This window comes from Chelmon rostratus, chromosome 15 (genome assembly GCF_017976325.1).
Source record: "Chelmon rostratus isolate fCheRos1 chromosome 15, fCheRos1.pri, whole genome shotgun sequence".
In the NCBI taxonomy this organism is placed as follows: domain Eukaryota; kingdom Metazoa; phylum Chordata; class Actinopteri; order Chaetodontiformes; family Chaetodontidae; genus Chelmon; species Chelmon rostratus.
The window spans coordinates 15,039,874-15,066,223 of record NC_055672.1 but is presented as its reverse complement, the minus strand read 5'-3'; the positions used below and the strand labels follow the sequence as shown (position 1 = coordinate 15,066,223).

Here is a 26,350-nt window from a genome sequence, read left to right as displayed (position 1 = left end):
AATTTGTGTTCTTTCACGTTGACGCACACACACCTGACACAGACTGCTGTCTTCTTCCAGACTTACATCCATTCCTCTTTATCCAGTAAAAGGTATAATGTATGCTAATCCCCCAAGTGTCAATAGGAACTCTGTTCAATGCATTTGAGATAATAGTGAAGAAGGGGTTGCTCCTATCGAAGACCTGGAAGATAAAGTCAATGGCACAGTCAATAACAATAAGGTTGTAGGCTTTAATGAGGAATGTTAATTTGAACACAATCAAGTGGATTTCAGCTTAGCTGATTATCAACCTTGGACTTGTATGAGGGTGTTGATAATGCTGGCAGTAAAGGGAGGGCATTTTTATCTGTGACAGCTTTTTTAAGAGGAGCTTTTCAAACAAAATCAGTTTGCCTCTTGGCTGTTTAAGTTAAAAACTAACAAACAAAAGAGGGTGAAATTCCCAAAACCTGAACAAAGAGAGGGTAAGACAACACTGCAGAGTTCACTGCACAGTGAACTTTATTGAGAAAATACAAGAAACACGGTATATACACTTTACAAAATATAAATTCTGGATAACAAACAGTAATTAAAGTCCCTATGAGCAAAGTCACTAGACCTTCTGTGTAATGGACATTCACCTAGTTCCCAAAGGAGCCATTTCAAGCCTCAGTCCAAAACTCCTCCTCATGTTAGAGGTAAAGCGGCCTGCTCCTCACTCTCCCCTTGATCCCATTCCATCTGCAGCTCTGAGGACACCTCTGTAAACAGATGATCCCAGTCCCAGCTCACATCATCCTGCAGAGCAAAAGGAGAGACAGGAGAGGGGGAGAAAAGAAGAATTAGAGAGGCAGAGGGAGACATAGCAAGACAAGAGACCATAGGGAGCAAAGAGAGGAGAATGGGGAAGGAGAGCAGAGGGTGTTAATGTACACATCATAAATCTTGATTACCTCGGAGACAGAGTGGCAACCTCCCCTGGTGCTCTAGAAACAGCTGGACAGGCCTTTGCTGGGAGCTCACAAGCTATATTTACTCAAAACTCACTCACCTCTTTCACCTCCTGCTCTGGCGCTAAAACCTTGGTGAGGAGCTTCAAGTCAATCTCTCCATCCTGAAGGAAGATCACAGTAAAATTCACCGAGCTTGCACAAACAGAGGTGATGATGGTGGTTGCAAAATTAAATGGACCACCTTGACGAGAAGAGAGGCAGGAATATCAAAGACATATAAAAATAAATGGCCTTGACTTACTAAGGTCTGGAATGCAGAGTAATACTTCAGATCGTTGTCCAGATCTCTGTAGGTCATTACCCGGTTCACCTGGATGCTAACAGTTTGACAGACAGTCAGAAAAGGCATCAGATACACTAACAGACTTGTATTTAAATCAGAAAAATAACAACCAGCCTAACTGCAGTGCTGCATGCAAACCGAGACTGAGAAGTAGCTTAGCAGAAGTTTGAAGTTTGGGCACAATGAAGCTCCAAGACTTCAAGCAAAGACCACAGAGAGCAGGAGATGGTTGCCAAGTGGTAAACGCTTCAAATTGAAACCCAGCTGCTTATCTGCGGGTTGGAATTAAGTGGGGGGGCTCTCAAAGTGGCCGGGGCCTAGCAGTGCATGCCAGTCCTACTTACTGCACATTACACGCTACATTGCCCCCGCAATGAGTTCAATGTGGATATTATCTCGCACAGAGAGCAAGCCCCAGCCTAATAACCTCCACTGCTGTCATAGCCTTGCTACATATTCGACACATGTCGGCGTGTCTCTCACTGCCCTGTAAATCAAAGGGCCCGGTTAGTCAGGACCCTGCTAACGGAGTTGCATAAATCACACCCAACTGTTATTTCTCCATTTCAGCCCGATAAAGCAAGACACTCTGCAATGGCATGAGTGGAGGACAGGTAACCATCAAAGTCACCAGAGCAGGCTACTGATCTCGGCTGACTGTCAAACATGGGTCCGGGGAAACGCTGTGTGAGCATGTGTGCGTGCGTGTGTGTGTCTGAATCCTGAGTGATATGGACCCTCAGAGTTTAAGACGTTCACTGTTTTAAAGCATTCACTACTGTACCTTGGTGGAGCTGCAACTTGCATAGTGAGGTCGTCTTCCTGTACTTCATCAAGGTCTGGAATCACTGGAATATCTGAAAGCCAATAAACAGAGACCGTAACATTTTACACACAACCTGGTTACATTTTAAAAAGTGTCAAAATTTGTGAAGATCTGATTGGCAGCCAGAGACAAAATCCTTTCTGCAAAATACAGTAAATCCCCAGTGTATGGCTGCTGAGTGTGTGTATGTGTGACCATGTCTGTGTGGCACTTCCTCCCCTCCCTCTCTCGAGCTACATCCTCATAAGAGCTGCCCTGTCACAATAGCCATGCGGCCATGAATATTCAGGAGGCGAGGCGGCAGCTCTTCCTGCTGTGAGAGGGGCGCTGGCCAGGGGCTCCCCAGAAAGCACCCCCTGCTACCTTAGCATTTGGGCCCTGTCAGCGCCGCCCACCCTCAGGACCCGCAGTGGCCGGTAGGCCGACCTCCATGTCCACTCTGCCACTCCGACTGGGGCGGCATCCAGCCATGTGCAAGAGTATTTGCTTGCGGGCCCATCTGTGTGGGGTCGGAAGTCACAGTGCGGCCTGGCAGGGGCTGCAGTGCCAGGAGCCGCCAACCCGCTGCTCAAACAGTGGGAACCCACTTTAATTGGCAAAACGCAACAGGACAGAGGATGGCTCCACTCCCAAGAAGGACAGGGCAAACTTTCACAGCATTTTTCAGATGGATATTTGTTGGAGCAGGGAAATAAGAGAGGTGTCATAAGGCATAAAGAGAGAGGCTGACTGGTTAATAATGAATAAGGAGACTGATTGAATAAGCACCTTAGTGTGTGATGACATTCATCATTAAAAGGTTACCGTATAGCGAAAGAAGAATGTAGGGCACAAAAATTAATGAAACATGGTCAAAGTTTCATCATGTCAACAGTGCACATTTTTATGTTGTGCAGACAGTTGCCAAAAAACTTTACTGGCTTCCCATCTGTCCTTATAAAATACGTGTTAACTCTGGGTGTGATGTAGCTTTCCTGAACAATATTTTCTGGGGGAGGTAGCAGACTGCACATCCTTATTAGCTCCACAGCTGAGTGTCAACAGTGAGAGAGACACAGGGAGGGAGAGAGAGAGCAAGAGTGGAAGCAGGAGAGAGAGAGAGAGAGAGGAACAGACAGATACTGAGAGAAAAAGAGAGCTGGACTGCATGAGGAGGGTTGTCAGTAATCTCTAACCACAGTACTGCACCCTGAGGGGAAAGTCAATAGAGGAGCTAAATAGAGGTGAAGAGATAGAAGTCTGCATCTGATGTGAGGAAATATCTTGGCATCTGTGTCACCATTCCTTCAAAATAGCTCCTGAAAATAAACTGGAGTCGAAGAAAGTCCATGTTTGACGGAACACTAAATTTCAGCTCGACATAAAAGTTACGGACTGTTGAGACGAGGGGAAACGATTTTGATTCGGCACAAAAAAATTCTGAGGACAACTCGTTCAAAACCAAACCCATCAACTTTCGGTAGATAACAAAAGCTCACCCTCTGTTGATAACTTATTTCTTTCTCTTTTTTAATTAAACTAAATTAAAAATGCCACACTCGTTTAGCCGCTGACAAGATTCATCTGTGTTTCTGATATCCAAATAAATGCAGGCGCGGGTATTTCATATTCATGAGGCCCCGGTGACACTTTGTCCTCTCATTTACAAAGCACAGCGTTCAGCAGAATCCGTCCCCCCTGGACCCCCAATCAAATTTAATGGTCTTAGTGCAATGACATCAAAAAGCCTTGCCGTCCGGGTCTTTGCAAACAGCTTCCTGGGTTGTCTATCTGTCCTCACACACACACACACACACCCTTTTTCATTTCAGGCAGTAATGCACTATTAACACACATGAGAGTTCAATGTGAAGCACAGAGGCATATGTTGTCTATATGCAAAGTCTATTATTAAGTGAAAAAAAGGAACAACATTTTTTAAATGAGCTTCAAATTCAACCCATTACTTGAGGTCAAGCAGGGTATCAAAGCAGCTGCAAACAAGCCAGTGTTTTCTTTTGACGCAGAGGGCAGCTCCATCAGGAGGAGCCGTCTCTCCTCAGCGCGGACACATTACCTACGCTGACTTCCTTCCCTCAGCTGGACACGTATCAAGGTGGCTTTTGTCTGGCAGCGAGTGAGGCCACGCGTATCCTTATTACATGGCCACGTCCGGCTTCCTCGCTGAAGCATGTAAATATCAAAAGGGGATAATTTGCTGTGAGTGTAGACATGCTCCCGGCAGGCACACGCCAGTCAGCCACTTTGGAGAGCAGGACGTCTCTCCAGATCACCTGGGCTCCTATAATCTACGCAGGGGTCCAGTCAAATGATTACCTCGGCACAGGAACCATTTGAAATGGGACAATATTCAGCACAATGCCGGCTGAGAGTAAGACAGTGGGACATGAAACAGATGAGCGTGTATTCAATACTGGTGCTATTTTAAGTGACCAGCAGGAGGCTGTGGGGGCAGCTGATGGGAAGATGGGAGCAGGAGACCGGGCGATCCTTCCCTCTCTCTCTCTCTCACTCTCTCTCTTTTTCTCTCTGTGCTGGTAGCCAGTGGACATAAGGGATAAGGGTAGGGGACATAATCAAGATCGCAGAGGCTATCTCACTAACCCTCAGCACTGTAATTTCCAATGCCCCTGCCTCCGGCTCTGTATTAAGAGGTCTCCCTCCACAGAGTAATAATCTTTCCGGCGGCATTAACTGCAAGAGAACCAAACCTCTGGACTCTTCATTCAACTGGCCATTTGAGCCAGTGCATACTAGACAGTGACAGACAGTATGTGTGTGTGTGTGTGTGTGTGTGTGTGTGTATACAGAAATGTGACAGACGTACAGTATCACAAGAATTTTACAGTACATCAAATGCTGAAGTTCCTCTAGGCAATTCATTGTGATTTATCAAAACACAATTTCATTATATTTGAAAGCTTTGTAATACAGGGATATTTTTTTTAAACTGTCATTTTCCCATTTTTAACAAAAAGCACTCGAGTAAGACTCGAAATGCGAGTAAAATACAATTTTGCAAGGAAATATTTACATGGATAATTCAATATTATTGCTTACCATGGCTCCATATAATAGACTCTTTGTCATAGTCCACAGTTCTCATAATAAAATGAATGATAAAAAGTTAAATATTTGAATTAAAAATTCAACTCAATGGAATAACCATTTTCATTTTTGGAATTTATAACAAAAATGTAGCTTTGCGCACAGGTCTGTAAAGGGTTTTCATTCTTCTTCCTGTTTTAATTATTATCATGCATTGCAATATTGTGGGTGTAGAAACATGATTGTGGATGATTGTTAAACAGAGGTATGATAAGCTGTAGAAACAGGGTTATGATCAATACAGCATATGGTTATTAGTTCATAAAAGGCACTGCTCAGTACTACCTGAGGTACTGATGTGAAGAAGTCCTTCAGTGTTGTCAGCAGAGCATTGCATGCTGCTAACCTATCTTTACCAAGGCAATTTGACCCTATTTCCCCAGCTGCCTTGTGCCGCAAAATAGAACAATTATTCTAGGCAGGGTTTAGCTGAAATTTCTCCCCTCAGTCCTGACATTGTTTGTGGTGCACAGAGTCGGGCCCTCAGGTGACTCAGTTACCGCTAGATCTGTATTCAAAGCACCTGCTTGACACTCTGTGTGTGTCCATGTGTGTGACTAACTGTGTCGCTCTAGGTGGTGGGGGGAACGCTTAAATCCTGCCACAATATTCTCCATCAACTATAGATCTAAGCTTATATAATGAGCATATTCACTTGTCATTTTCATCAAAGGGGGCCATGCTTTTACGGTGTCACACAGTGGTCAAAAGGAGGAACACCGGTCAAAGGCAGCATTGAATCCACGCTGGACTCAAGGAGAAATCTGGTGCAATATGTGAGCATCAGTGAAAAGCGATGATCTGACTGCCTGCTTATCTGCTCCACTTCCAGAGGATGAATGTGCCGGGGAGGCTCTGGAGGGCTCTTCTTTGCCCGTGAGGAGGGACACAGAGTGGGGGGATAGCGAGGGTGCTCTTACCTCCTTCATCATCTGATCCCTGGGGAGTTTGCGGTCGCAGACGGCGGCTGTAGAAACAGGAAGTGTGAGAGTATGAATTATTTAATGCTTTCAAAATGCAGCCCGATGGTGAGGTCATCACAGGGAGCGAGTGAGTTGGCTCCTGGGCTGCTTTGCTTTGATGATGGGCCTGTTTTTCGTCTTGTCTTCCTCTCGTGGTAGTTAGCACACTTGCTCAGTCTGCTACAGTCTGACCGGACTTCTGAACAGTCGCTTCTTCCAAAAGGCACTGACAGTGCTCTGAGGCACTTTTGTGCTGCCTGGGTGACCAGCCTTTAGACAAGATCACCTCCAGGATTTTTTTAAAAAACAAACCCAGATGGAGCAGCACTCTGAATAAGTATTACTGAGACAAGACGGTTGTGACAAGAGCACAACACAAGGGATTTTTCTGCAGGGTAACAACTTAACACACAAAGCCTCTGTCTCACTACAGCCAGTCAGGCACCGGGCTCCAACTGCGATGATGAGTAAAACATAGGCGTCCTCTACCTGCATCTCCTCGTGATGTCTATTCTAGTCACAGAATGACGGGAGGGAGGGTGAGGAGAAAAAAAACTAGAATAACAGGAAAACTTGGCTCCTAACAGCATTAAAAGTGATGACAACTCAGTCACGCTGTTTTTTAATCATGTTAAGTGATTGTTCTTGGAAGGCAAGGATTAGCCGCTACCAAGGACAATCTGAAAGTACGGCGCTATTTCCACTTTACCGCAAAGGAACATTTAAACTCACATATTTTTAACCAAATGTGCACAAATGTGACTGGCACTGCATTTAATCAACAACAGGAGGACTACAATGAAATATGGATGTGGTGAGAAAGTGAACTTACTCTTCCAGGTCTTCAGCTGCAGGTCTTCTTGAAGATCTGTATAGCAGCAGAAGAAATGACCGTTAACGCAAATTAATGCACTTGTTAGATTACATATGTCCTTCCTTCAAAATAATGGTGAGAACCAAACTCTATGATATATATATATATATATATATATATATATATATATATATATATATATATATAGTTTTCCAACTCAGTCCTCAGAGGTGTTGTGATTGATACATCCTCTTCATCGGTATCTAATGATAGTAATTCTGCTGTATCAGACACAGTGTGGTCTAACATAGCTGCGTCTTCTCCTCTCCTCTCTGTTTTCTCAGCCTTGTCTCCTGCTGGATCGTGCAGCTATTTTCAGACTTCTCTCCATTTACGCAGCTCAGCTTGAACAGAGCATGCCAGACACCAAAATACTGTGTTTTGACACTTCCCTGCCTCGACACAGTATTTTTAGCATTCACTATCTGTTTTAAGACAGGTAGCAATCACACTAGACACCAAAGTAAAAGTGATAAACAACTTTATTACCTTAGAAGTATTTAATCATATCAATTATCATATAAGACAGGAATCAAAGCAGAATACGTTTTGGTAGGATATAATTAGGAGCCACAAAAAGGTGTATATGAGGTTTTAATCTTTTTTCATGATGCTAAATGTTTTTCTTAGTTCCTCTGGTTGAGTAGTGCCCCCTGCTGGTTTTAAAAGTAATGATCCAGTATTGCAACAGTATTTTCCTTTTGGTCATTTTCATCATTTCATACTGCCCAAAATCAAGATCGCAGACATGCAGCGTTAATTGATATTAAATAAATTCCTAATTTTAAACAAACTATTATCAAAAAACAAGTAATGAAGTATGTGCATATTATAGTACACAAGTACCAATGTTGGGATTCAAATCAATGCACACCAATGTCAGAGTACAGGGGCTCCTAAAACAATAAAGCACAAAGGCAAAACCCTGCGAGCAAACATGGAAATAAAAGCTTCTATATCTAAAGTAGCACCTGTACACTTACTCAGTCCCTACTTATAGTTCACCATAAGAGGGATCTCTCCTTCTTCCTGCAGTTACTTCCTTTTTTCCTGTTAAAGGGTTTTTAGGGGGAGTTTGCTGAACAGTTTGCTGGATAGGTTGTAAAAGCCTTTAAGGCAAATTTGATTTGGGAATTTGGGAAATAAAGATAAAATTGACTTGACAATCAGAGCAGTTCAGTTCAGGCAAGCTCATCAACTCCAAAAAGTAAAGCTTGTACAACAATACAAAGACACAATACTGTCCTTCTGAGCAGACAGTGAAATCTGAATGCTTCCATTTTATATCACACGTCACCTGTCATTACCTTATTGAGAGCCTTGTCAAATTAATCATTTTTTAAAAAAAACAAAAGGAAATAATGGCATAAAACACAATTAGCTAACCAATTCTCAGCTAAAAGTGTTTATTCCTGTTTTCTCTGTGTTATCCATGCTGTCTGAGCACAGAACAACAGCCTTGACAGAACTAGAGTCCAACCAGGCAGGGCAGAGAGGAGCTGAGAGCCTACCTGCCTGCCCTTGGACTGTGTCCTGTCTGGGGGGGGGCGGGGGTGGCGACACTTAAGACACATTACAGGCCGCTTGATTAAGACTCATGTAAGGCAAAGCGATAGACATGGTAAAACTGTCTGGAAAAAGTTGTTAGGGATAAAATATATTGTGACAACCTGGTTTCAAAGGTTCATCAATAAACTGACAGATCATTTAGTGTCAATTAGAAGTGATAGATCGACAAATCCTGGGATTTCTGCGCTGGGATTAGTGGGAGGAGGGCGGCGGTGATTGAGCATGAGGGGTGACATTGAAGGGAAAAGTCCTTGCCGGTTCCAGGGGGGACCATTACTTACTTTGTTTCAGAGAGGATCAATGCGCGTGCAAACCCTTTTTACACCTCCTGTATTTCGATCGCTTTGAGACTGGGAATCAAGCTGGGTTACGCAAAAAGCAGAGAAGCGACACGCTGACCTTCTGTGAGAAAGGAAAGATCTATTGAGTTCGCCGTTTTCCCTGCTTGCACTAACGGTGCAGTAAACTACGCAAATAAGCACAATTGACTCAACCTGTTCACTTCAATGCATCTCCTATGCTCTCACCTCCACTGAGACTGAAAAAAGAAGCAGAGTGGCAGGTGGAAGAGAAAGCAAGAGAAGTGGTTCCACAGTACAATAAAATGTCTCATGTTGATTCAGTCATGTACAGTATTAACATTTAGATTTGTTTGTTGTAGACAAAAGCTTCTGGCAAACAGCTTCCATCTGTTCCAAATATTTCATGAATTCTCCATGTTGTGCTCCCCGTGTAAAGAACAGACTGCAGAGGTAAGGGGTGATTAAGTGGCTTGAACCCCTGTGATGAAGTGGCTAGCTGACTAACAGTGCCCTCCTGTGGCTGATGCATTAACCATGTCAATTACCGCCTTGCTCACAGATGAAGACGAATGGAGAGTTGCTTGCTCAGACAGGCTCCCTCTAACCTTGTTGATTCACAGCCTGAGTGCCAAATATGCACTGATAAATAAGCTCATTCAACAGCATGAGAGTTCATTAATAACAAATAACCCGAGATCACAGCTCGCAGGCGCCGCCTTCTGCGTAGCCATAGGGGATGAAGGAAAAGGTGAAGATACGTACTTGGCAGAACTGGACCCGGAGCTCTCTTCCGCCCAGCCACCCTGCCGCCGGGCCGGTTTAGGAGGAGGGCCCTGGAGGAAGAAGAGAGAACTTTAGTGATAGCAAACAGCTTCATTGAATGCTTACTCACTCACATAGAAGATAAATAAATCAAAGTTGTAACTGTTATTATGCTCTAAACTTGGAAAATTGACCACAAAAATATCTTGTTTGTGTAAGATATAGCTTTTAACGTCAGTCCTAACAATGGGGCTTATTTGTTACATTAATACCTATGTGACACAGTGGTGAATAGGCTATAATATGTACTTTATAAAAGTACAAAATTCATGAGACCTGTAACAACCTGTCACCATGAGTTGTTAAAGTAGAAATGTACCAGTAGGTGGCCCTGTTGTCTACAACAACAGAAAAAGCAAGCCCCTAAACTTAAATGTTAAAGCATAAAAAGAACAAGTGTAATTGTCCTGCTGAAGGGGTGTGGAGACTATTGAAACCAATGTTCACCTCTAATCCTGTACAACAATATGCTTGGTATGTGCAGCAGAGTCATGTATATGTACTCCATTGTTTTGTTTATTATAGTTTTCAATACTGTCTGTTTCCAGCACCAGAACATATAGAGCAGAGTGTGGGAAATGCCAGGGTCTGTAAGTCTGACCCTAAAATAGATCCACAGGAAAAAAAAGACCCTCTCCATCTCATTCTTTGATTCTGAAAATAGTAAACTGAGTATGCATCTCGATCCTGAGACCGGGACCCTGAGACCAGCACTTGAATGAATGAATTCCTCAGAGCACATGAGGCTAGGCACTAGACAAATGAATTGGGGGGGGGGGCAGGGGAAAGGCACAACATTTCTCATTACTAAATTGGGTCTGCAGAGGACAAAGTGCTCGTGAAGAATTTCTTTCGTTTATGATGAAAGAGGAAATAATCTTTCATGGCTGGTTCCTTCACCAAAGCCATTTATAAATCTGAATGTCACCATTAAGCAGGGCAGAGGGAGGGGGAGCCACTCCGCTCCACTGTATATTACCATCAATCGGGAGAGCTGAGGCCGAACAAACTCCCTCAACTTTGTGTAATTAGTAACTGTCTCTTTATTAAGAACAAAAGGGATAACAATCGTGAGAATTCAGTCATTTTAGGCAACGTTACAAAAAAGTGATCAAGTGATGTGGAATCTCTCTGATGTTTAATGTTTGGTTTTCTGGACATTTTTCATGAGAGACAAGATAATACGGTCAAGTGCCTTTAAGCGTAATAAATTCATCCTCTGACAGTTATTTCACTCTACAAAAATGGAGAGGACCAGAAGTGTCCTGAGAAACAAAACAAATCTGCACTTCCAATTCTTCATGACCAAATATGAACCTCACAGTTGTAGTAAAATAGTTATGGCTGTTGAGGCAATTAGCTTAGCCCTCGTGGTTTCTAATTTAGGACTCTCTGATGGTCTCTGGGGCGAGGAACTTATGGTGACCAAACCCTGTGAGCCCATAAAAGCAAATGGGTCTTTGTTTAAAAGGATGTCAGGAATGTGACCAATCAGTTGGGTATTTTAGGCAGAAGAGGCCAGGGTTGATAAACGAAGACTGCAAATAAACCCACCCAGTCGCACGATACTCTGGAAAAATGTATTGCATCTGCACAGCAGGTCAGAGAGCGCGAGAATACTGGTTCATACATTAGGGAAGTTGGCCTAATTTGGGAAGATTAGCCTAAAGCAAAAGCATCGCTGGAATATTTTTGCTTTGGGAATGTTGGCTGGTTTACAGTTTGCCAATCCAGGAGATGTGACTGATTTGATAAATGCCAACGATAGTGAAGTGAAATTATTTGTTATATTGCAACTGATTTGACTTGTCTCATATATTTTTGCCCTACATTCAGTCTAAATTTAGCAACATTAACTCCAACATGTTTTATGAGGCTCAGAACAGAACTTTACAACAACATTTCTGCTCAGACTTCAAGAGATTCACACTAGACAGTATAAGAAGAGGATTTGTGAAAATTGTTGGTAGAGTTATTGGGACTTCAGTGATGTAATTGGCTTGTTTTTCAATTAGACAATTTACAAGACAAACAATTACAATGCTCTTTGACTCTAGCTTAAAAGGGTTTTAGATCTTATATGAAGCAACACTTCAAAACATTGCATGCAAGCACATCAGATCCATTACACACAGGACAATAAATGAAGAGCAGTTACAGTTTTGGAACACTGGCTGCCTACGCTTTAAAACTTGTTGAAGTAGGAAAATGGTAACTCAAACTTTGCTACATAAATGAGACCTCCATTAAAACTTTATACCATGTGTGCCATGCTTGTGTTTCTGGCATCTGATATAATGTGAGAGGTGGTGAATCTCAATAGACCTGGATATGAAATACAACAAGTTGAACTGAATTATGACAACTTATGTAGACAGAGCAGTGTTTCTGAAACTAAGACTACAGTAAATGGTATAAAGTTGATGTCTGGAGAATTAGCAGCAGAAGCCATGCAACACCGCTTTTTTCATGCTACCTACCTCGTCATCATCCTGTGATTCATGTATGAGACAAAACCAAAATGCATATTGATGAAGCTTATTGTGAGGTGAAATTATAACATGCAACTAATAACATGTCTATTATCATGTGTTCACATACTGCTTCTCCCACTGAAGCGGGGGTGGAGGACTTCCTTACGTAACGAGAATCTTCAAATGATGATTGGTCTGCTGCAAGGCGAGCTCTTCGTCCAGACTTTGCAACCTGGGAAATTTGCAGAATTTTAAAATGGAAAATAGATTTTGATATCATAAAGCCAGAAGCTGGCACTTCAATCAGCTACCACACACTTTGTGGTTTCGGTTAGTTCAAGCTGTGCCATCTAATGAGCCAACCAAATGGTGCCTGGATGGACTGCAAAATACAGCAGATCAGGTTATTCCACTTGCATTAAACAACCAAGCTTAGTGCTTAGTGTGCTTTTGCTTAGTAATTTTGCATAACTTCCGATTATGCAAGTCTCACAGTGTAGATGTGGCATGACATTCCCTTTTTGCATATGATGGGAGAAAATACAACACATGAACCATTTGTATGAATTCCCTTTGAGACGGGAACAGCAAACCTACTGAGGGACCATTACGCCACTTTCAAAATAGGGTGTTGCACTATAATAATGTGCTTTTACCAAACAACAAAATATACATGTAAAAAAAAAAAAATCTGAAATTGACAGATTACAATTCTGGTAACAACCCTGTAGAATATTGTTTATTTGTTTGTTTGTTTTTTTCAAGTGTTGTAAAGTCAAATTTTCATAACATGCAAAGAGTAGGAATAGTGAAGTATCTCATGCCTTTGCAGTGAGCCGAACTCAAGTGCTCATCAACGATGATGTGGGATCAACAGGACAATAAATTTGTGGTTGTCAAGGAGAGCAAAGGAGTGGGGCAATTGAACTTAGTGCTCTCAGGACAATGGACTGTATCACAGAAACAGCTGACAAAGCAGGACAAGGTGAAAAAGGCAGAATAATCAAAAGGGTCAGTGGGCATGCTAATCTATACCTCTGCCTTAATAATGTGATGTCAAATTGCAGAGGGAAGTGTATAAATGTAAATGAAACCAAGGTAGAGTATTCGTTCTGAATTGCAGCACTGTACTCTAAAATGTTACTGATTCAACAAGTATTAACCAGCACTGAGTCAGGACAGGGGACGAACTCAAATATAAGAAAATGGCATTTAATGGAGAAAGGCTGAATGAACATGAACGCTTCGTGTAAGTTTATGCAGCACTGACAGACACCCAGCCAGGTCAGAGAGGGGAGAGAAAATCCGTGCGACCTAAAAGTTAAGATAGCATCCGCAAAACACTGAGCTGTGCATGTCGGGAAAATTCGGCTAGCAGGGCTAATTCTCCACCCATGGGCTAACCACGTAGTTAACGTTAGCTACATAACCAGAAACAAACTTTACGGTCGTTGCTCAAACGCGGTAAATAGCAATGTGTTTTTGCTGATAGCAAGTAGGTTAAACAGCTACCTCATTCACTGACTGATACCTTGTGTTTATGTTAGCTTAATAGCTAAGTAGCTAGCAATAGCCTCGCTGCACCGTTACAGTATGTTCTCAAGTCAATTTACTGCGCGCACAATTATTATTAGCTCTGCCCTCACTCCCTTACTGCATCATCTACGATTCAAACGGGCCACTCACATTTTTTACCGCTCCAGCATCTCCGATCTTAAAGCTATCGTCCATTTCTCCCCTCCTTGCTACCAGGGCAGCGTCTTCCTGGATTTCAACAGGCGTCACATAGCAACGCTCTCCATGGTAACGGCAGAAGAAAGGAGCGTGCCCCGGTCAACCACTGTTGAGTTGCGTCATCAAAATAAAAATAAGTAAACAAACACAAATAGCTACGGATACACAGAAGATATTTATTGTATTGTTGCTGAGTATGATGATGATGATGATGATGATGATGATGCCGATGATGGTGATTATAAATTCTTCCAATCAATTGCCTTTATTTATGTTTTAATCTATTTATTTGTAGTCTTCCTCAGAGTTAAATGCCCAGGACGAGTGTTTCCTGAGTTAGAAATATTATGTTATTAACTGATATGATAACATTTAATAATGAATGAATTTGCTAAATCCGTGCCTTGCGCACTCAAGCCTGCAGTTGCAGTGAACGATCAGGCCAATCACTGACTCAGGGTTTGGTCAGTAAAAAAATGAGCACCAGCGCTGAGGGATAGTAGAAAAATGATCTCATGTAAACAATCGCAGTCAGAATTTGCGCTTTACCAAACAAACAGCATCTTTCCCACAACTCCCACGCCTTTGCCATTTTTGCCTCCTCGTCTTCAATTAAGTAAAGGCCCATCACATTATCTCATGCTCCGCAGTGGCCCGCCACAGTCAGTAATATCCCTGACAAAGGCAGAGTCTGGGAAAGGAGTTCCCCTTGACGTTCGCTAGATGTCGCTGTTGCGCGTGTTTTCTGTCACTGCGGAGAAGCTGAACGGTAGCAGCATCGAGCGGATCGCAGCAGCTGCCTGGGCTCCCTGTGCACCTTCGAGATCCCCTTTGTTAACTTTGGCCTTCCATCTGCGTTTGATTTTCCTCTAAAACTTCATTTTGGATGTGGCCAGCATGTCCAGAGACTTATACGGTATAAAAGCATACTCAATGCCCCCACACCCCTCCTCCCCCTCATGCAAAGGTCCTCAGTTGATGGAAATTTATGAGCACACGGCAAAACATTTCTTCACTTCAGCCTTATGCATAAAATACAAATGTGTCCGCTCCATCCGCAGAAAAGACAGGAAACAAAAATATCCCCTTGGCAAATCAGCTGGGCTTTTCTCTTGCGAAATCACACATTGCCCAATATCACGCACGCCTTCTAAAGTTTGATTGAAAAACAACCAATTTGAAGTCTAATTAAATGCACTTGAGAACAGGAGAGATCTTATTGTCCGAGCAGAGGATATAACTTGCTGCCCCTCCCTCGGAAAACGTCACAGCTTGTGCCTATAAAGTATGAGTGAGAGTGGAAAGCGCTCGAGTGTGTTTGAGGCTGGACTGCGGGGAGATAGGAGCGAGGCGCACTGACTCCGTGAGCACAAGTGGATGGAAAGAGCCCAATGCAATGGAGAAACTGGGCCGCGGTGCAGAGATCGGTGCCCTGTAAACTCAGGAAGGAGAGAGGAGATGCTTGCATGAGACAAGGGGGAATGAAGAGTAGGATAAAGAGTTTTAATGAAGGGTTGAGATTATTTTCCATAATGGCACGGATTTGCTCCCACGCAAATGCGCATTTTGCAAAGATGACATAGCACTTGAGAAAATGGGAATCCTCCAGGAACAGAACTCACTCACGAGCTGAATGAAAAGAGAAAAGGGATTCTATTCAAATCGGAATTTAGTTGTGTTTTGTCTTGTTTTACTTGGCAAGCCTCGGTTGTGAGTGAACGCAGAGTGAAATATGAATCTGGGCAAAGCACTTCTGTTTTTCCTCCTCTTAAATTGTGTGACAATGACTTTGTCGCTATCCACTTGCACCACTGTGGACATCGACCACATAAAGAAAAAGAGAGTCGAGGCGGTCCGGGGACAGATTCTCAGTAAACTCCGGCTGACCAGTCCGCCTCAAACAACAGGTCCAAGTCAAGTGCCATTTCAGGTTCTGGCCCTTTATAACAGCACCAAGGAGCTCATTGAGGAGCTGGGAAGAGACAGGCAGCAGAGTTGTGGACAGGATAACACGGAGACTGAGTACTATGCCAAAGAGATTTACAAGTTCAACATGATCAGTGGTTCGCCAGAAAACAGTAAGTGTGTTGTTTTTCATCGTGGTTGTTCAAATGTTTCTTTTGCAACTTCCCGTACTCACACAATAAACGACAGACCTGCTCTGTTGTAGATGCGGGCCATTAAAAATACATAGGGTGGAGTAATTATTTGTGATTTGCTGGATATCTTATGTTGCCAGCGTGCCATGCAGCCAACACTTGATCCAAACGCCTTTTTAAAGTCACTTGTGCAAATCTATTTAAAAATGTCACCTCGTGAAACGCAAGACTCACACCTGGCCTCCATACAGCGTTATTCTAGGTGAGCTAACGGTGTCAAAAACAGGTATGCGATTTTTCCAGCTGGCATTAAGTCCGCTCGTGTCTGTGCGGCTTTTACGCACAGACGCGCCTGCGAGCGGCGGAGCGGCGCGCAATGGAGAGGGCAAAGTAAACAGTCTAATTGGAATGAGCACCATTCCTCATACATACCTCACACCAAAGCCATGGGAACTCCAGCCTAAGTCTAAAACATTCCAAAGCAGGGAAAATTCTCAGGCAGTTAAGTCTAGTATTTATTGCCAACTCCAATACCTCATTTCCATTTTCTGGCTGTGAGTTTCCCAATATTTTTTATCCACTGTTACGACTCTCACTTCTATTTTCCTACTATTTCTTTCTAGTAGTGAGGAGCCGAGTAGCTCTGTGTTATGATCTAATTCCCTTGTTCATCCATATTGGTATTTCCTGTATAAAGTATGGTCCATTGATCGTTCCAAAAATCAGAAACAGAAGCTCACCGAGCACCAGATCCTCCAGAGAAAGTCAGTTTTTAAGTGGAGGTGTTGGACTCGTGCCTGTTCACGGGTCAGAGGCTGGTTAGTGAATGGTGTTACCATTTTGAAATCAACAGGTGTTTATTCTGTGCTGTGACACTAAGCAGAGCCTCTGCCGGTTCCAGCATTAGGTCTGAATCAAATCCATTTCACAGGTCCCATAAAGTGCTTCTGACACTCAAAATACACAGCTCGGGGTTTATCCGCTGGTCAGAGGTAGCCAGAGCTCCCAAAACAAACAGAGGTCTAAGGAGTGGGATCAGTGATGGCCAGGTGCCCAGGACACATCACGCTGGCCTCATACTGTAGACCATACTGTACGTGATAATGCAAGACATGAACTTGACTTACTGCTGGCAGCACTTTCTGCACTAAACAGCTTACCCAAGGAGGCTTTTAATGCAATTAAGAGACGGCGCCAACATACATTAATTAGCACCTTTCTCACCCTTTCCATTATGTAATTTTAAACAGAGCAGGGTATGCTGCAGTATGGAGGAACATAATGTCTGTCACCTTGATCATTTTGTAGTGTAGTTCATTTTCATTCCTGCTGGATATAATGACTTTTACATTCACCAGCTCTGGAAGGTGGGAGTGTTTGGGAATATGGTCAAGTTTAGCTTTTTTCATGCCCAGTTAAAAAGTTAAACAGAAACTTTTCTCTCATACTTGAATGCGCCACTTGCTCCAGACTGCTTTGCTAGACATTACTACAAATGCAAATCAAGGCCTTCGCCATTTATGACTGAGACTGGGCAGCAATAGATCTTCCTTTTCTGGTGCAGCGGAAGGTCAGCGTGGCTCATTTTATCATCATGAACCAAATACTGTTGAGGAAAGCAGCTCAAGACATCATCAGACTGAACGGGCGACCTCTGGCACAATAATATTTTAAAAATCCGCTGATGCTTAAATTAACAAGACTTCACACTTAAGTATGCAGTTTCAGTGAAATCTCAAGCCAATCATTGACTCAGTGTTGGATCAGTAGGCGCTGAGGACCAGCGCTGAGGACAGCAGGGTATCTGATATACAGGATAGTAGAAAGATGATGTCATCTGAACAAACAGAGACAGAGGTCTCTGGCCTGTTCCCAAAGAAAGAGCATCTCTCTCCCCTTGACTCCCACTCCTTTACCATTTTTTGCTTCCTCATCCTTAATCATGTGGGAAAAAGTTGTTTTTCTTGAGAACAGAGCAGCACCACAGTATCTCATCTGCTGCAGTGAGCTGCCACAGCCAATGTCTGCCACAGCAGGAAGTAGAGAAATTAGACTTTTCTCAGAGGCAGCATTCAAAATCTCTATTATTTACACTAAATATCTGGGTCATGGGTAAGTGCAAATCAAAGCATAGTGTCATTTAACTAGACAATAGAGCACTCAAACTACTGCATTTCCAAAGAAATGTCTGTTGTCCTTTGTGAGACCCAGACACCTCAGCAGCTGGCTAGCACCTGCTGCCTTATGCTTCCTATTTCCTTTGTTTACCTCCGCAAAGCTCTGGAGAGACTGACATCACGGACAATTCTCCGGGCAAAAGGGCAAAGGGAGGTGATTCGTGGGAGTTTTTATCAAGGAGTTAGCGTGTCATGAGAGGATCCCAGGACGCAGGAGGGTGAACGTGTGTCAGGGTGCGAGGCGTGGTCGACGGCGTCCGGGTGAGGCACTTCATGTGAAGCAGAGCTATTCGAGATGCCTGTCCTCAGGCCTTCCTGCACAGCTTTGCCTCTAAAGCCCTCGTTTAAAGCTCAGCAATGTTCAAATTAATTGAGTGTTAATATGAGAATGAGATCAACTGGGCATCGCTTTGTTATCCAGGCTTTTATATGTGACTATAAATACACTTTTGCAAGCGTGTTAATGAGAATGCCTTGCAGTAAAACTACAGTCCCTAATTAGAATCTGATCAAAGTAATGTGTGATTTCACTAAATCAGTAGTCAGAAGTAAATGTAATTGTTTACTTCCATAATGTTAAAAATATATCACTATTTAACACCAAAAACTCAACATCCTTCATTTCTGAGTGGATTTATCAGTAGAAATAAGACCCAGGAGAAGCTCATTGGCTTTATTGACTGTGCTGCCTCCAACAGTTCGCAGGTCAAACTTATGTCAGCATCCTGACAGTCTTCCGAGCTATGAGCTAAAAATGGTGGGGGTCAGAAAATTGGTGAATGTATTTCATTTTAATTATGCAAGCTATACCCTTCACTTACCAACATGGAACAAATTACCTTTCAGACCCTTGGCAAAAATAAGCCATAATGTGAAATCCACCTAAAACCATTGCAATGGGAAAAATGAGGTCATCCAAAAGGAAACCAAAGACTTGATTAGAATTTCAAATCTCCCCTCGAAGTGGGGCTTTCCACCTTCTGTGGGGGAGGCAGAAAGAGGGGGGGCAGTGAGTGAGGGGAGGAAAAGGCTACTGAGGTTTCCTCCTTATAGATTGTGTGGAAACACTGGACAGATATCTGGCTGGGGATGAATGCTGAAAAGGTCACCTATAAATAGGGAAAGTTGAAAAAAAAACTTTGTGGAAATATCAGATAATGACTGGGAGGACACTGAAATAGGATTATGGGTCAAATGAAGTACAGATACTCGGAGATGTGCAAGTTCCTTTTGCATGACACAGAAACGACTGAACTTCTGAGTTTCCATTTGTCCTGAAACAGCTCGAGGTGCAAATCAGCTAAAGGTGCAGTGCCCCTTTCAACCACCAACAAATCTGAGGCCTGGTAATAAAGCTTAAGCTTGGGTAATAAATTAGCCATGGCTTGGCTGTAAATGACTGTTTCCACTTGGCCTGTAAAAAGTTTGCTATGTGCTTGTTTTGCTCAACACTGCATGTGCTTGGCCTGTTAAATTAATAAACTGTTCAATGGTATAATGGTATAAAAAAGGGGGAAAGGCTTCAGTACAACAGGAAGCTTTTCAGATAGAATCACAATGTGGCCATTTATTTAGCTGAAGGTCAGTGCACTATCACACACACACACACTCACCATGGATACAGCAGGTTATTGCTTGTCGAGCATGCACTTGGTGTTGTTACCATCCTGATGGAGCCGCCCTCCTCGTCGGTTTTCTCAGGTATTGTTCCGCTGCAGCACGTGAGCCCACATGTTCCTCTCGGTTCCAGGGAATACTTGGCTGCTGTCCGAGCCCTCGGAGCACCTGTTGGGCTCCAGAGCTGGTGGGCGGAGGAGCACGCTGCCGTCCCACTGCAGCCTGCTCCACCACCACACATGGGACATTTGGTTTTCATTTCATGACTTCAACTTGTTGCTAACTCGGACCGCACAAAGCATAAGCAGATGGTTCGTGGTAATGGCCCACGTCTCTCTGGAACGGACTAGAAACAGTAAAAGAAAAAAAAAATAGGGGGTTTGTTTTTATCTGTAATTTATCTAAACTTGTAGAGGGAATTCCACTGCAAAAAGCTTATCAATAATCAGAAGGTAAACATGTCCACCCCTGTATGGATGTCAGTGGAAAACAGGCTTTGATAACATGTACACAATGAGGTAACAGATGGATAAGAGCTTAAAGGGATTCTGACAAAAGAAACAGTAAGACTTCCAATCTGCTCTTTTTTTCTAAAGGAGATATTTAATAGCGTCCTCTGTTTGTCATCGTTTCCACTTCACCTGCAGATGACCTCCCCTACTGTCCTAAGGGTATCACCTCCAAGGTATTCCGCTTCAACGTCTCCACCATGGAGAAGAACGCCACCAACTTGTTCCGCGCCGAGTTTCGAGCCCTGCGGATCAACAACCCCAGCGCCAAGAGAAACGAGCAGAGGATTGAGCTCTACCAGGTGTGTGAACTGACCGTTCGTTTCCACTGTTAGCGCAGCGCAGGGGGGCAATGTGCTCCGTTTCCCTCAGAAGGCCCGTGTAGGTCAGCGAGAAAGATGAAAACATTTATATTAGGGTGTCCAACTCCCTCTCTCCTCTCTTCATGCGCTGATCATTATTCCATGTGCTTACAGTCAAATGGATTCTACATTAAGGCAAATTTAAGAGCTTGCACAGCCGTCTTTAAGAAACCCTAGATTACCATTCGGCAGTTTCTTCTTTCTTAGCTGTCAATCTCAAAGCAGTTGTCCATCCTTGTTAGATCAAGTGAGGTGTTGTGCTTTCAACGGTGGGTTTATAGATCCCCACCTGCATTTGTGTGTTTATGAGCATTTTTTAGTGAAGTCTGTGGAACTGTTAGATGTCTGTGTGTGTGTGGGGTGGCAAGGATGGATTTTTTTTTTTCTCGGTTTCCTCATTAATCTCCCGTGAGAGACTAGGAGTAATGATCAGGTTCCAACATTTCCTGCCAGGGAGACAAGCGTCTCCGGACTGCATACCGCCTCTGAGGCAAGGCTCTGGCCAGAGCTGAATACAGCCTGTCAGACCCTCAGATTGTTTCCAGGGGCCTAGGAGGAGATAGAGGCAGGGTCACCCACCAGGGGAGTAAATGGAGCCGCTCGCCCGCCCCCACACTTTTCAGGCTGGAGCTGATTGGCAGAGGGCTGACGCTGGCAGTCCTGTGGCCCCTCGTTCCCACAGGAAGACAGATTAGATCCTGACAATGTTCAGGAACCTGGTTATCCATAGCGCTGCTGTGGGGCTAAGTGCTCATACCCACCACCCAAACACACACATTTCTCTCTCCAGATAAACACCTTTGTTCATAGAGGTGCTGATGGAGATAGGAATGTCTGAACCACACCGGAGCGTTTTCCTCCATTTGTATATTTGGGGTCTCGACGTGATAGAGCAGTTAGGGCACGAGTGACCGCAGAGATACCTGCAACCCTGCTTTTCTCTCTGAACTGCCTGACACTGCGTCTGGGAGCCCGGCTAAAGTCAAAGTTTGAACTGCTGATGTGAAGGACAGCCAGGTTCTCATTGGCAGGAGGGTAACACGCAGGCATTAACTTGCAAAATGGGGATATCAACACAGGGAGTCACTTTTTCCATGAGGAGTAGACATTTGGCCCAAGGCATCCTGGAGAGTCTGGCTCAGACAGACAGCTCTGGTTCTGTGTGTGTGTGAGTGTGTAAAAGAAAGAGTTTGTGCAGCTGGGTCACATTTTCATCTTTCCTCACAGATCCTCCAGAAAGACGACCCCAAAGCCAAACAGCGCTACATTGGGGGTAAAAACGTCCTGACCAAGGGGACGTCTGAGTGGGTCTCCTTTGATGTGACAGAGACAGTGAGGGAGTGGCTGATGTACCGACGTGAGTGGGACACCTTGGTTATTACGCATCCTGCCAAAGAGCACTGGTGCATGGGAAACGAAGGATAATCGCCTCAGGGAAAGATGTCAGCTCCTTACAATCCCTCTGCTCTTGTTTCCCCCTCAGAGACCAATCTTGGCCTGGAAATCAGTGTGCACTGTCCCTGCCACACTTTCAGGCCTAATGGTGACATCATTGAGAACGCCAATGAGGTGCTGGAGGTCAAGTTCAAAGGTGAGACTGCGTTTAATACCTCAGTGATGTGAAAGAAAAGGATTGTGTCAGCCAGCCTTGTTATGAGCCTGCCTCGCTCAGTTAATCTTTATAACAAGGTGTCATGAAGGTGTTGAACACGATGTTGGCATGGTTACAAATTGACAGCCAACCATGTAAACCTATATGAAGAGTATTGTAACTGGGGGACATAAAAAAGACCTCTAAAGCAAGGATAGCATGAGAGTGGGACCAGTGTTCTCATCTCTCTCCTAGATTAATCAAATGCGTTCTGCTTTCATTGCCTCTCATAAAATTGGGGAATCAATAAGTCTTCAAGAATTCTGCTCTGATTAAATTCGCCCCGTTTGAAAAGCAAATCTCGGCCGCAATCTCGCCTGTTGTGCAGGTTTTCCGCCATTTTTCGTGTCGTTGTGTCTCTATGGCTCTATGTCGCCAAGTCTGTATTTGTCTCCGCTTTGATGTCTCCCAGAGAAAAGATGCTCTGCCAGCTTGTATTTATGATCAAGAGCCAGATAACGTTTGTTGGATTTCTGTTTGATTCGTCTAATGTTCCAGATAGGCATCTCGTGTTTGTTGAAAAATTTGGTTTATTCTGATTAGCACTATTGAGGCCGTGCTGGTTTTAGGATGATTTGCATTAGTGGGTCTCGGGGGCGAGCAAAAACTGTAATACAAGGAGTTTGCTTTTGGTCCCAGTATTAGTTTATAGTGCTTCTTTCAGATGTTTCCAAAATTTCAGAACTATTTTTGGATTATTACCGATTATGAAAGTATATTATGAGTGGATATCCATTGATTGGTGCTCTGTTAGTGTTAAATATGGTCAAATAAACTCTTTATACAGGGCCTCTGTAGGGCGCCACATCTGGTGTTGCCATGGTTGCAGCATGGGCTCTACACTTACCTTCTACAAATGGAAGAAGATTTGATGAAAGTCCAAATATTTTAAATTAAACTCAAATTTGGAAGTTTTTTTTTCTTGATTTGCATTAAATGCTTTTTGCGTCATTGCATTTCAGACACCTGAGGTGCTAATTCTGTCTCTTAGTCACTCATTGTGCATGTTCCAATGCAGTGCTTCCTACGATGAATGAGGATCTCACTCACAATACTCTTATTAAAAGTTGCTATTAATCAGTCATTAACATGTTCCTCTAGCAGCAACACCTATTAAGGTCTTTTGAGTAAGATAATGGGTTTTCTTTCAAGAGGAAGACAGAGACACAGAGCATGGGAATACAATTGATCTGGTATCTCACTTAGCACTGGGGCCCCCGGGCCCTCAGCCCTGGGAACACTCCTGACTGGCTTGGCCACAAGGAATGTGCTGCCACGGCGCTCAGACGCTTGGCCCTGAATTAAAGAGAGGCGTACATATCCACCAGCAGCATCTCTCCTGAGATATCCACTGCTTTAACTATCAGGGGTAGATTGGATGAGCAGACGCGGGCCCAGGGGGGAGAGTGGAGCAAAGAAGGAAGTCAGGGACTAACGTTGAATAAGGATGAAACGTGAGCCAGAACTGAGTGAAGCCCTGCCTGGATATTACAGTATCCTTCTGTTAAAGTTACAGTTGACTACAGTGATTAGAGTGAAGTTGTGGTTCCACTGAAGTCGGCTCCCAAAGCATCTTTACAACTCTCGACAAATCTTGAATTGTGAATCCGGACTAACTGACCCTCTCCTGCAGGTATGGAAGCGGACTATGACGATCTGAGCCGTGCGAAAAAACAAAAGGAGCAGCCCTACCCCCACCTCATCCTCATGATGCTCCCTTCCCACAGGCTGGATGCCCAATCCTCCTCCCGCAGGCGCAAGAGGGCACTTGACACCAATTACTGCTTCAAGTAAGGCACATTTCCTCATCCTGGAAAACGTACTGCTTGGACTATTGTTCATTGTCTTTAAATTTGGAAAATAATTTCTCTGGTTGCACCTGCTCAGTTTGGGAGATTTGAACACTAAGCTAGTTAATATATATTTCAAATAAAAAAATGTCTGTGGGTGCTGCCTTGCAGGCAGGGCGGCGCGTTATTGCAAAGTGGTACACCAGCCAAGGCAACATGAAATGGAAATATCAGCTGTCTCGTCTCTAAGAGATAGCAGGGAAGAAGAGTACATGGGCACAGAAATCATAGAATAAGCTTGTTAATCACCTAGACGAGCATGACAGAGGTATTAGCTGATACAAGTCCGGATCTGTCTCCATGCTAACGAATGCTACCTCCTCTTACACGCTGTCTCGTCAGCTCTGGATTTCCTCTGTCAGGCTGACAGGCAGCACCGAAGACACCTGGGCTGACTCCAAGAGGGAAAATAAGGGCACACCTAAGAGTGGAATTTCTAAACCTCTCTCATCTCTGGCTGTGAGGCCATAGGGAGGAAAATGTATACAGCTATTAAAAATCATGTCTTATCTGCAAAATGAAGTGTGTAATCCTGTTGTCCTCTCTTGTCTGCAGCAATTATGAGGAGAACTGCTGTGTGCGACCACTATATATTAACTTCCGGCAGGATTTGGGCTGGAGGTGGATCCATCAGCCAGAAGGGTACTACGCTAACTTCTGCTCTGGTCCCTGTCCTTACCTACGCAGCGCCGACACCACCCACAGCTCGGTGAGTTTCTCAGCGCATTGAACTCATGAATCTGTTCAAGAAATGTGGTCGCTGATCGCCTTCTGCTCTTCCATAGCTGCTGAGCCTGTACAACACCTTGAACCCCGAAGCATCGGCCTCACCCTGCTGTGTTCCTCAGGACTTGGAGCCCCTCACCATCCTCTACTACGTGGGTCGCTCCCCTAAAGTCGAGCAGCTCTCGAACATGGTGGTCAAGTCCTGCAAGTGCAGCTAGGCTTCAGGGCCCGGCGAGAGACGTGGGACCCGACGGCTCCCAGCACTACTCAGGAGCGGGTATGAAGGGTTAGAGGGTGAGGGCGCGGTACAGTTTGTCCTCCGTGGGCGCCTCCAACCCCCGCTTCAGCCTTGCCCGAGCTCTCTCTCGAAAATCAAAGATCCAGTCCACCGCTCTCCTCTAAAATCATTGGCAGCATTTATCCAGAAGACTTGTCAAACACCACTTTACTAACGCTCTCGAACCCATCAGACCTCTTCTGCAATCGCCTTGTTTCTCGTGTTTTGCTTTCATATTCCAGCATTTCGAAGAGCCTGTACCTCAGTGTTACATAACGTTGGTATTCAGAGCCCAATGAGAGAGGAACAGAACAATAACTGTCTCAATGACCACTGCATTCTTAAAGACATTAAATAACTGCAGTCAAAAAGAGAAAAAGAGGGGGGATGCAGCCTGAACTCAGCATGATAGGAATACGTCAAAGAGGGTGAAGCAAAAGTGATTGTTTGTCGAGAGCAAACGCACCCCCACCCCACCCCGGTGAACCATGACACACAGGACACCTTCAAACGTCCGAGCTGGAAACCGTCGCTGTGCACGCCACAGCTCCCTACACTGTTTGTTTAGGATTAAATGCTGTTGAATAAAAATGATCTTAGGAAAAAAGAAAACATGCTGGAAAACCAACCTTTATTTCAAAGTAGTATTTCCATGGTTTTGTTTACCTCTGTAATACAACAGGATGGTGATTCCAGGGATCGTTTTTTTTTGTTTGTTTGTTTTTTAAAGTGAAGCCTTTCTGTTGTATGAGACGATGTATGTCACTAAGTGAACACTTAACTATAGATCACAAACTGTAAATGTTTTTCTTATTACTCTTGGAAACATCTTTTTTTTAATTAAACAAGGACAGTTGGATAGAATCGTTCTATTTTCATTTTTTTTCTGTTTGCATTAAGTATTTTAGAGCACTTTATTTTAAAGGGTAACGAGGTAAGTTTAGATGACCAGTGTACAGCATGTGTGGCGGACAAATACATTTACTGACATGATCAGCATGTTTTAATGTTTTCTATTTGTTCATTTCAGTGTTGTCTGGTACAGGCTGCCTATATTATTCCAAAACACATCTCATTTCCATGCATGTGTTGTAGACAATCAGCAACAAAACAGATTAAATGACTGACTG

The 26,350-nt window shown here is 43.8% G+C and overlaps 2 protein-coding genes across 3 annotated transcripts; one reads left to right on the top strand and one right to left on the bottom strand.

The window, feature by feature from the left end:
- Window positions 1–481: 481 nt before the first annotated feature.
- LOC121618761 (intraflagellar transport protein 43 homolog A) lies at window positions 482–13,988 on the bottom strand. Of its 2 annotated transcripts, none has more exons than XM_041954344.1 (9): window positions 13,905–13,988; window positions 12,346–12,450; window positions 9,685–9,755; window positions 7,010–7,045; window positions 6,136–6,182; window positions 2,066–2,138; window positions 1,240–1,315; window positions 1,037–1,099; window positions 482–783 (listed from the first exon to the last, which is right to left on the bottom strand). In XM_041954344.1, exons 1-9 carry the CDS (start codon window positions 13,947–13,949, stop codon window positions 673–675), a joined length of 627 nt encoding a protein of 208 aa, XP_041810278.1. In that variant the 5' UTR covers window positions 13,950–13,988; the 3' UTR covers window positions 482–672. The 2 variants fall into 2 exon arrangements, with proteins under 2 accessions (XP_041810278.1, XP_041810279.1); XM_041954345.1 differs by having other exon boundaries at window positions 12,385–12,450.
- Window positions 13,989–15,281: 1,293 nt separating this feature from the next.
- Window positions 15,282–26,079, top strand: tgfb3 (transforming growth factor, beta 3). Its single transcript, XM_041953480.1, has 7 exons — window positions 15,282–16,030; window positions 20,493–20,656; window positions 21,944–22,073; window positions 22,200–22,307; window positions 24,001–24,157; window positions 24,773–24,926; window positions 25,003–26,079. The coding sequence occupies exons 1-7, from the start codon at window positions 15,685–15,687 to the stop codon at window positions 25,159–25,161; spliced, it is 1,218 nt and encodes a 405-aa protein (XP_041809414.1). The 5' UTR covers window positions 15,282–15,684; the 3' UTR covers window positions 25,162–26,079.
- Window positions 26,080–26,350: the final 271 nt, after the last annotated feature.

Bases quoted from the DNA above. Each gene is read 5' to 3' on its own strand.
- LOC121618761 (XM_041954344.1), bottom strand. From the start codon at position 13,949: ATGGACGATAGCTTTAAGATCGGAGATGCTGGAGCGGTAAAAAAT. The intron at 12,451-13,904 runs GTGAGTGGCCCG...CAAATTTCCCAG, and splicing joins ATGCTGGAGCGGTAAAAAAT to GTTGCAAAGTCTGGACGAAG. The intron at 7,046-9,684 runs GTACGTATCTTC...GCTGCTATACAG, and splicing joins TCCGGGTCCAGTTCTGCCAA to ATCTTCAAGAAGACCTGCAG.
- tgfb3 (XM_041953480.1), top strand. From the start codon at position 15,685: ATGAATCTGGGCAAAGCACTTCTGTTTTTCCTCCTCTTAAATTGTGTG. The intron at 22,074-22,199 runs GTGAGTGGGACA...TTTCCCCCTCAG, and splicing joins GGAGTGGCTGATGTACCGAC to AGACCAATCTTGGCCTGGAA. The intron at 24,158-24,772 runs GTAAGGCACATT...TCTTGTCTGCAG, and splicing joins GACACCAATTACTGCTTCAA to CAATTATGAGGAGAACTGCT.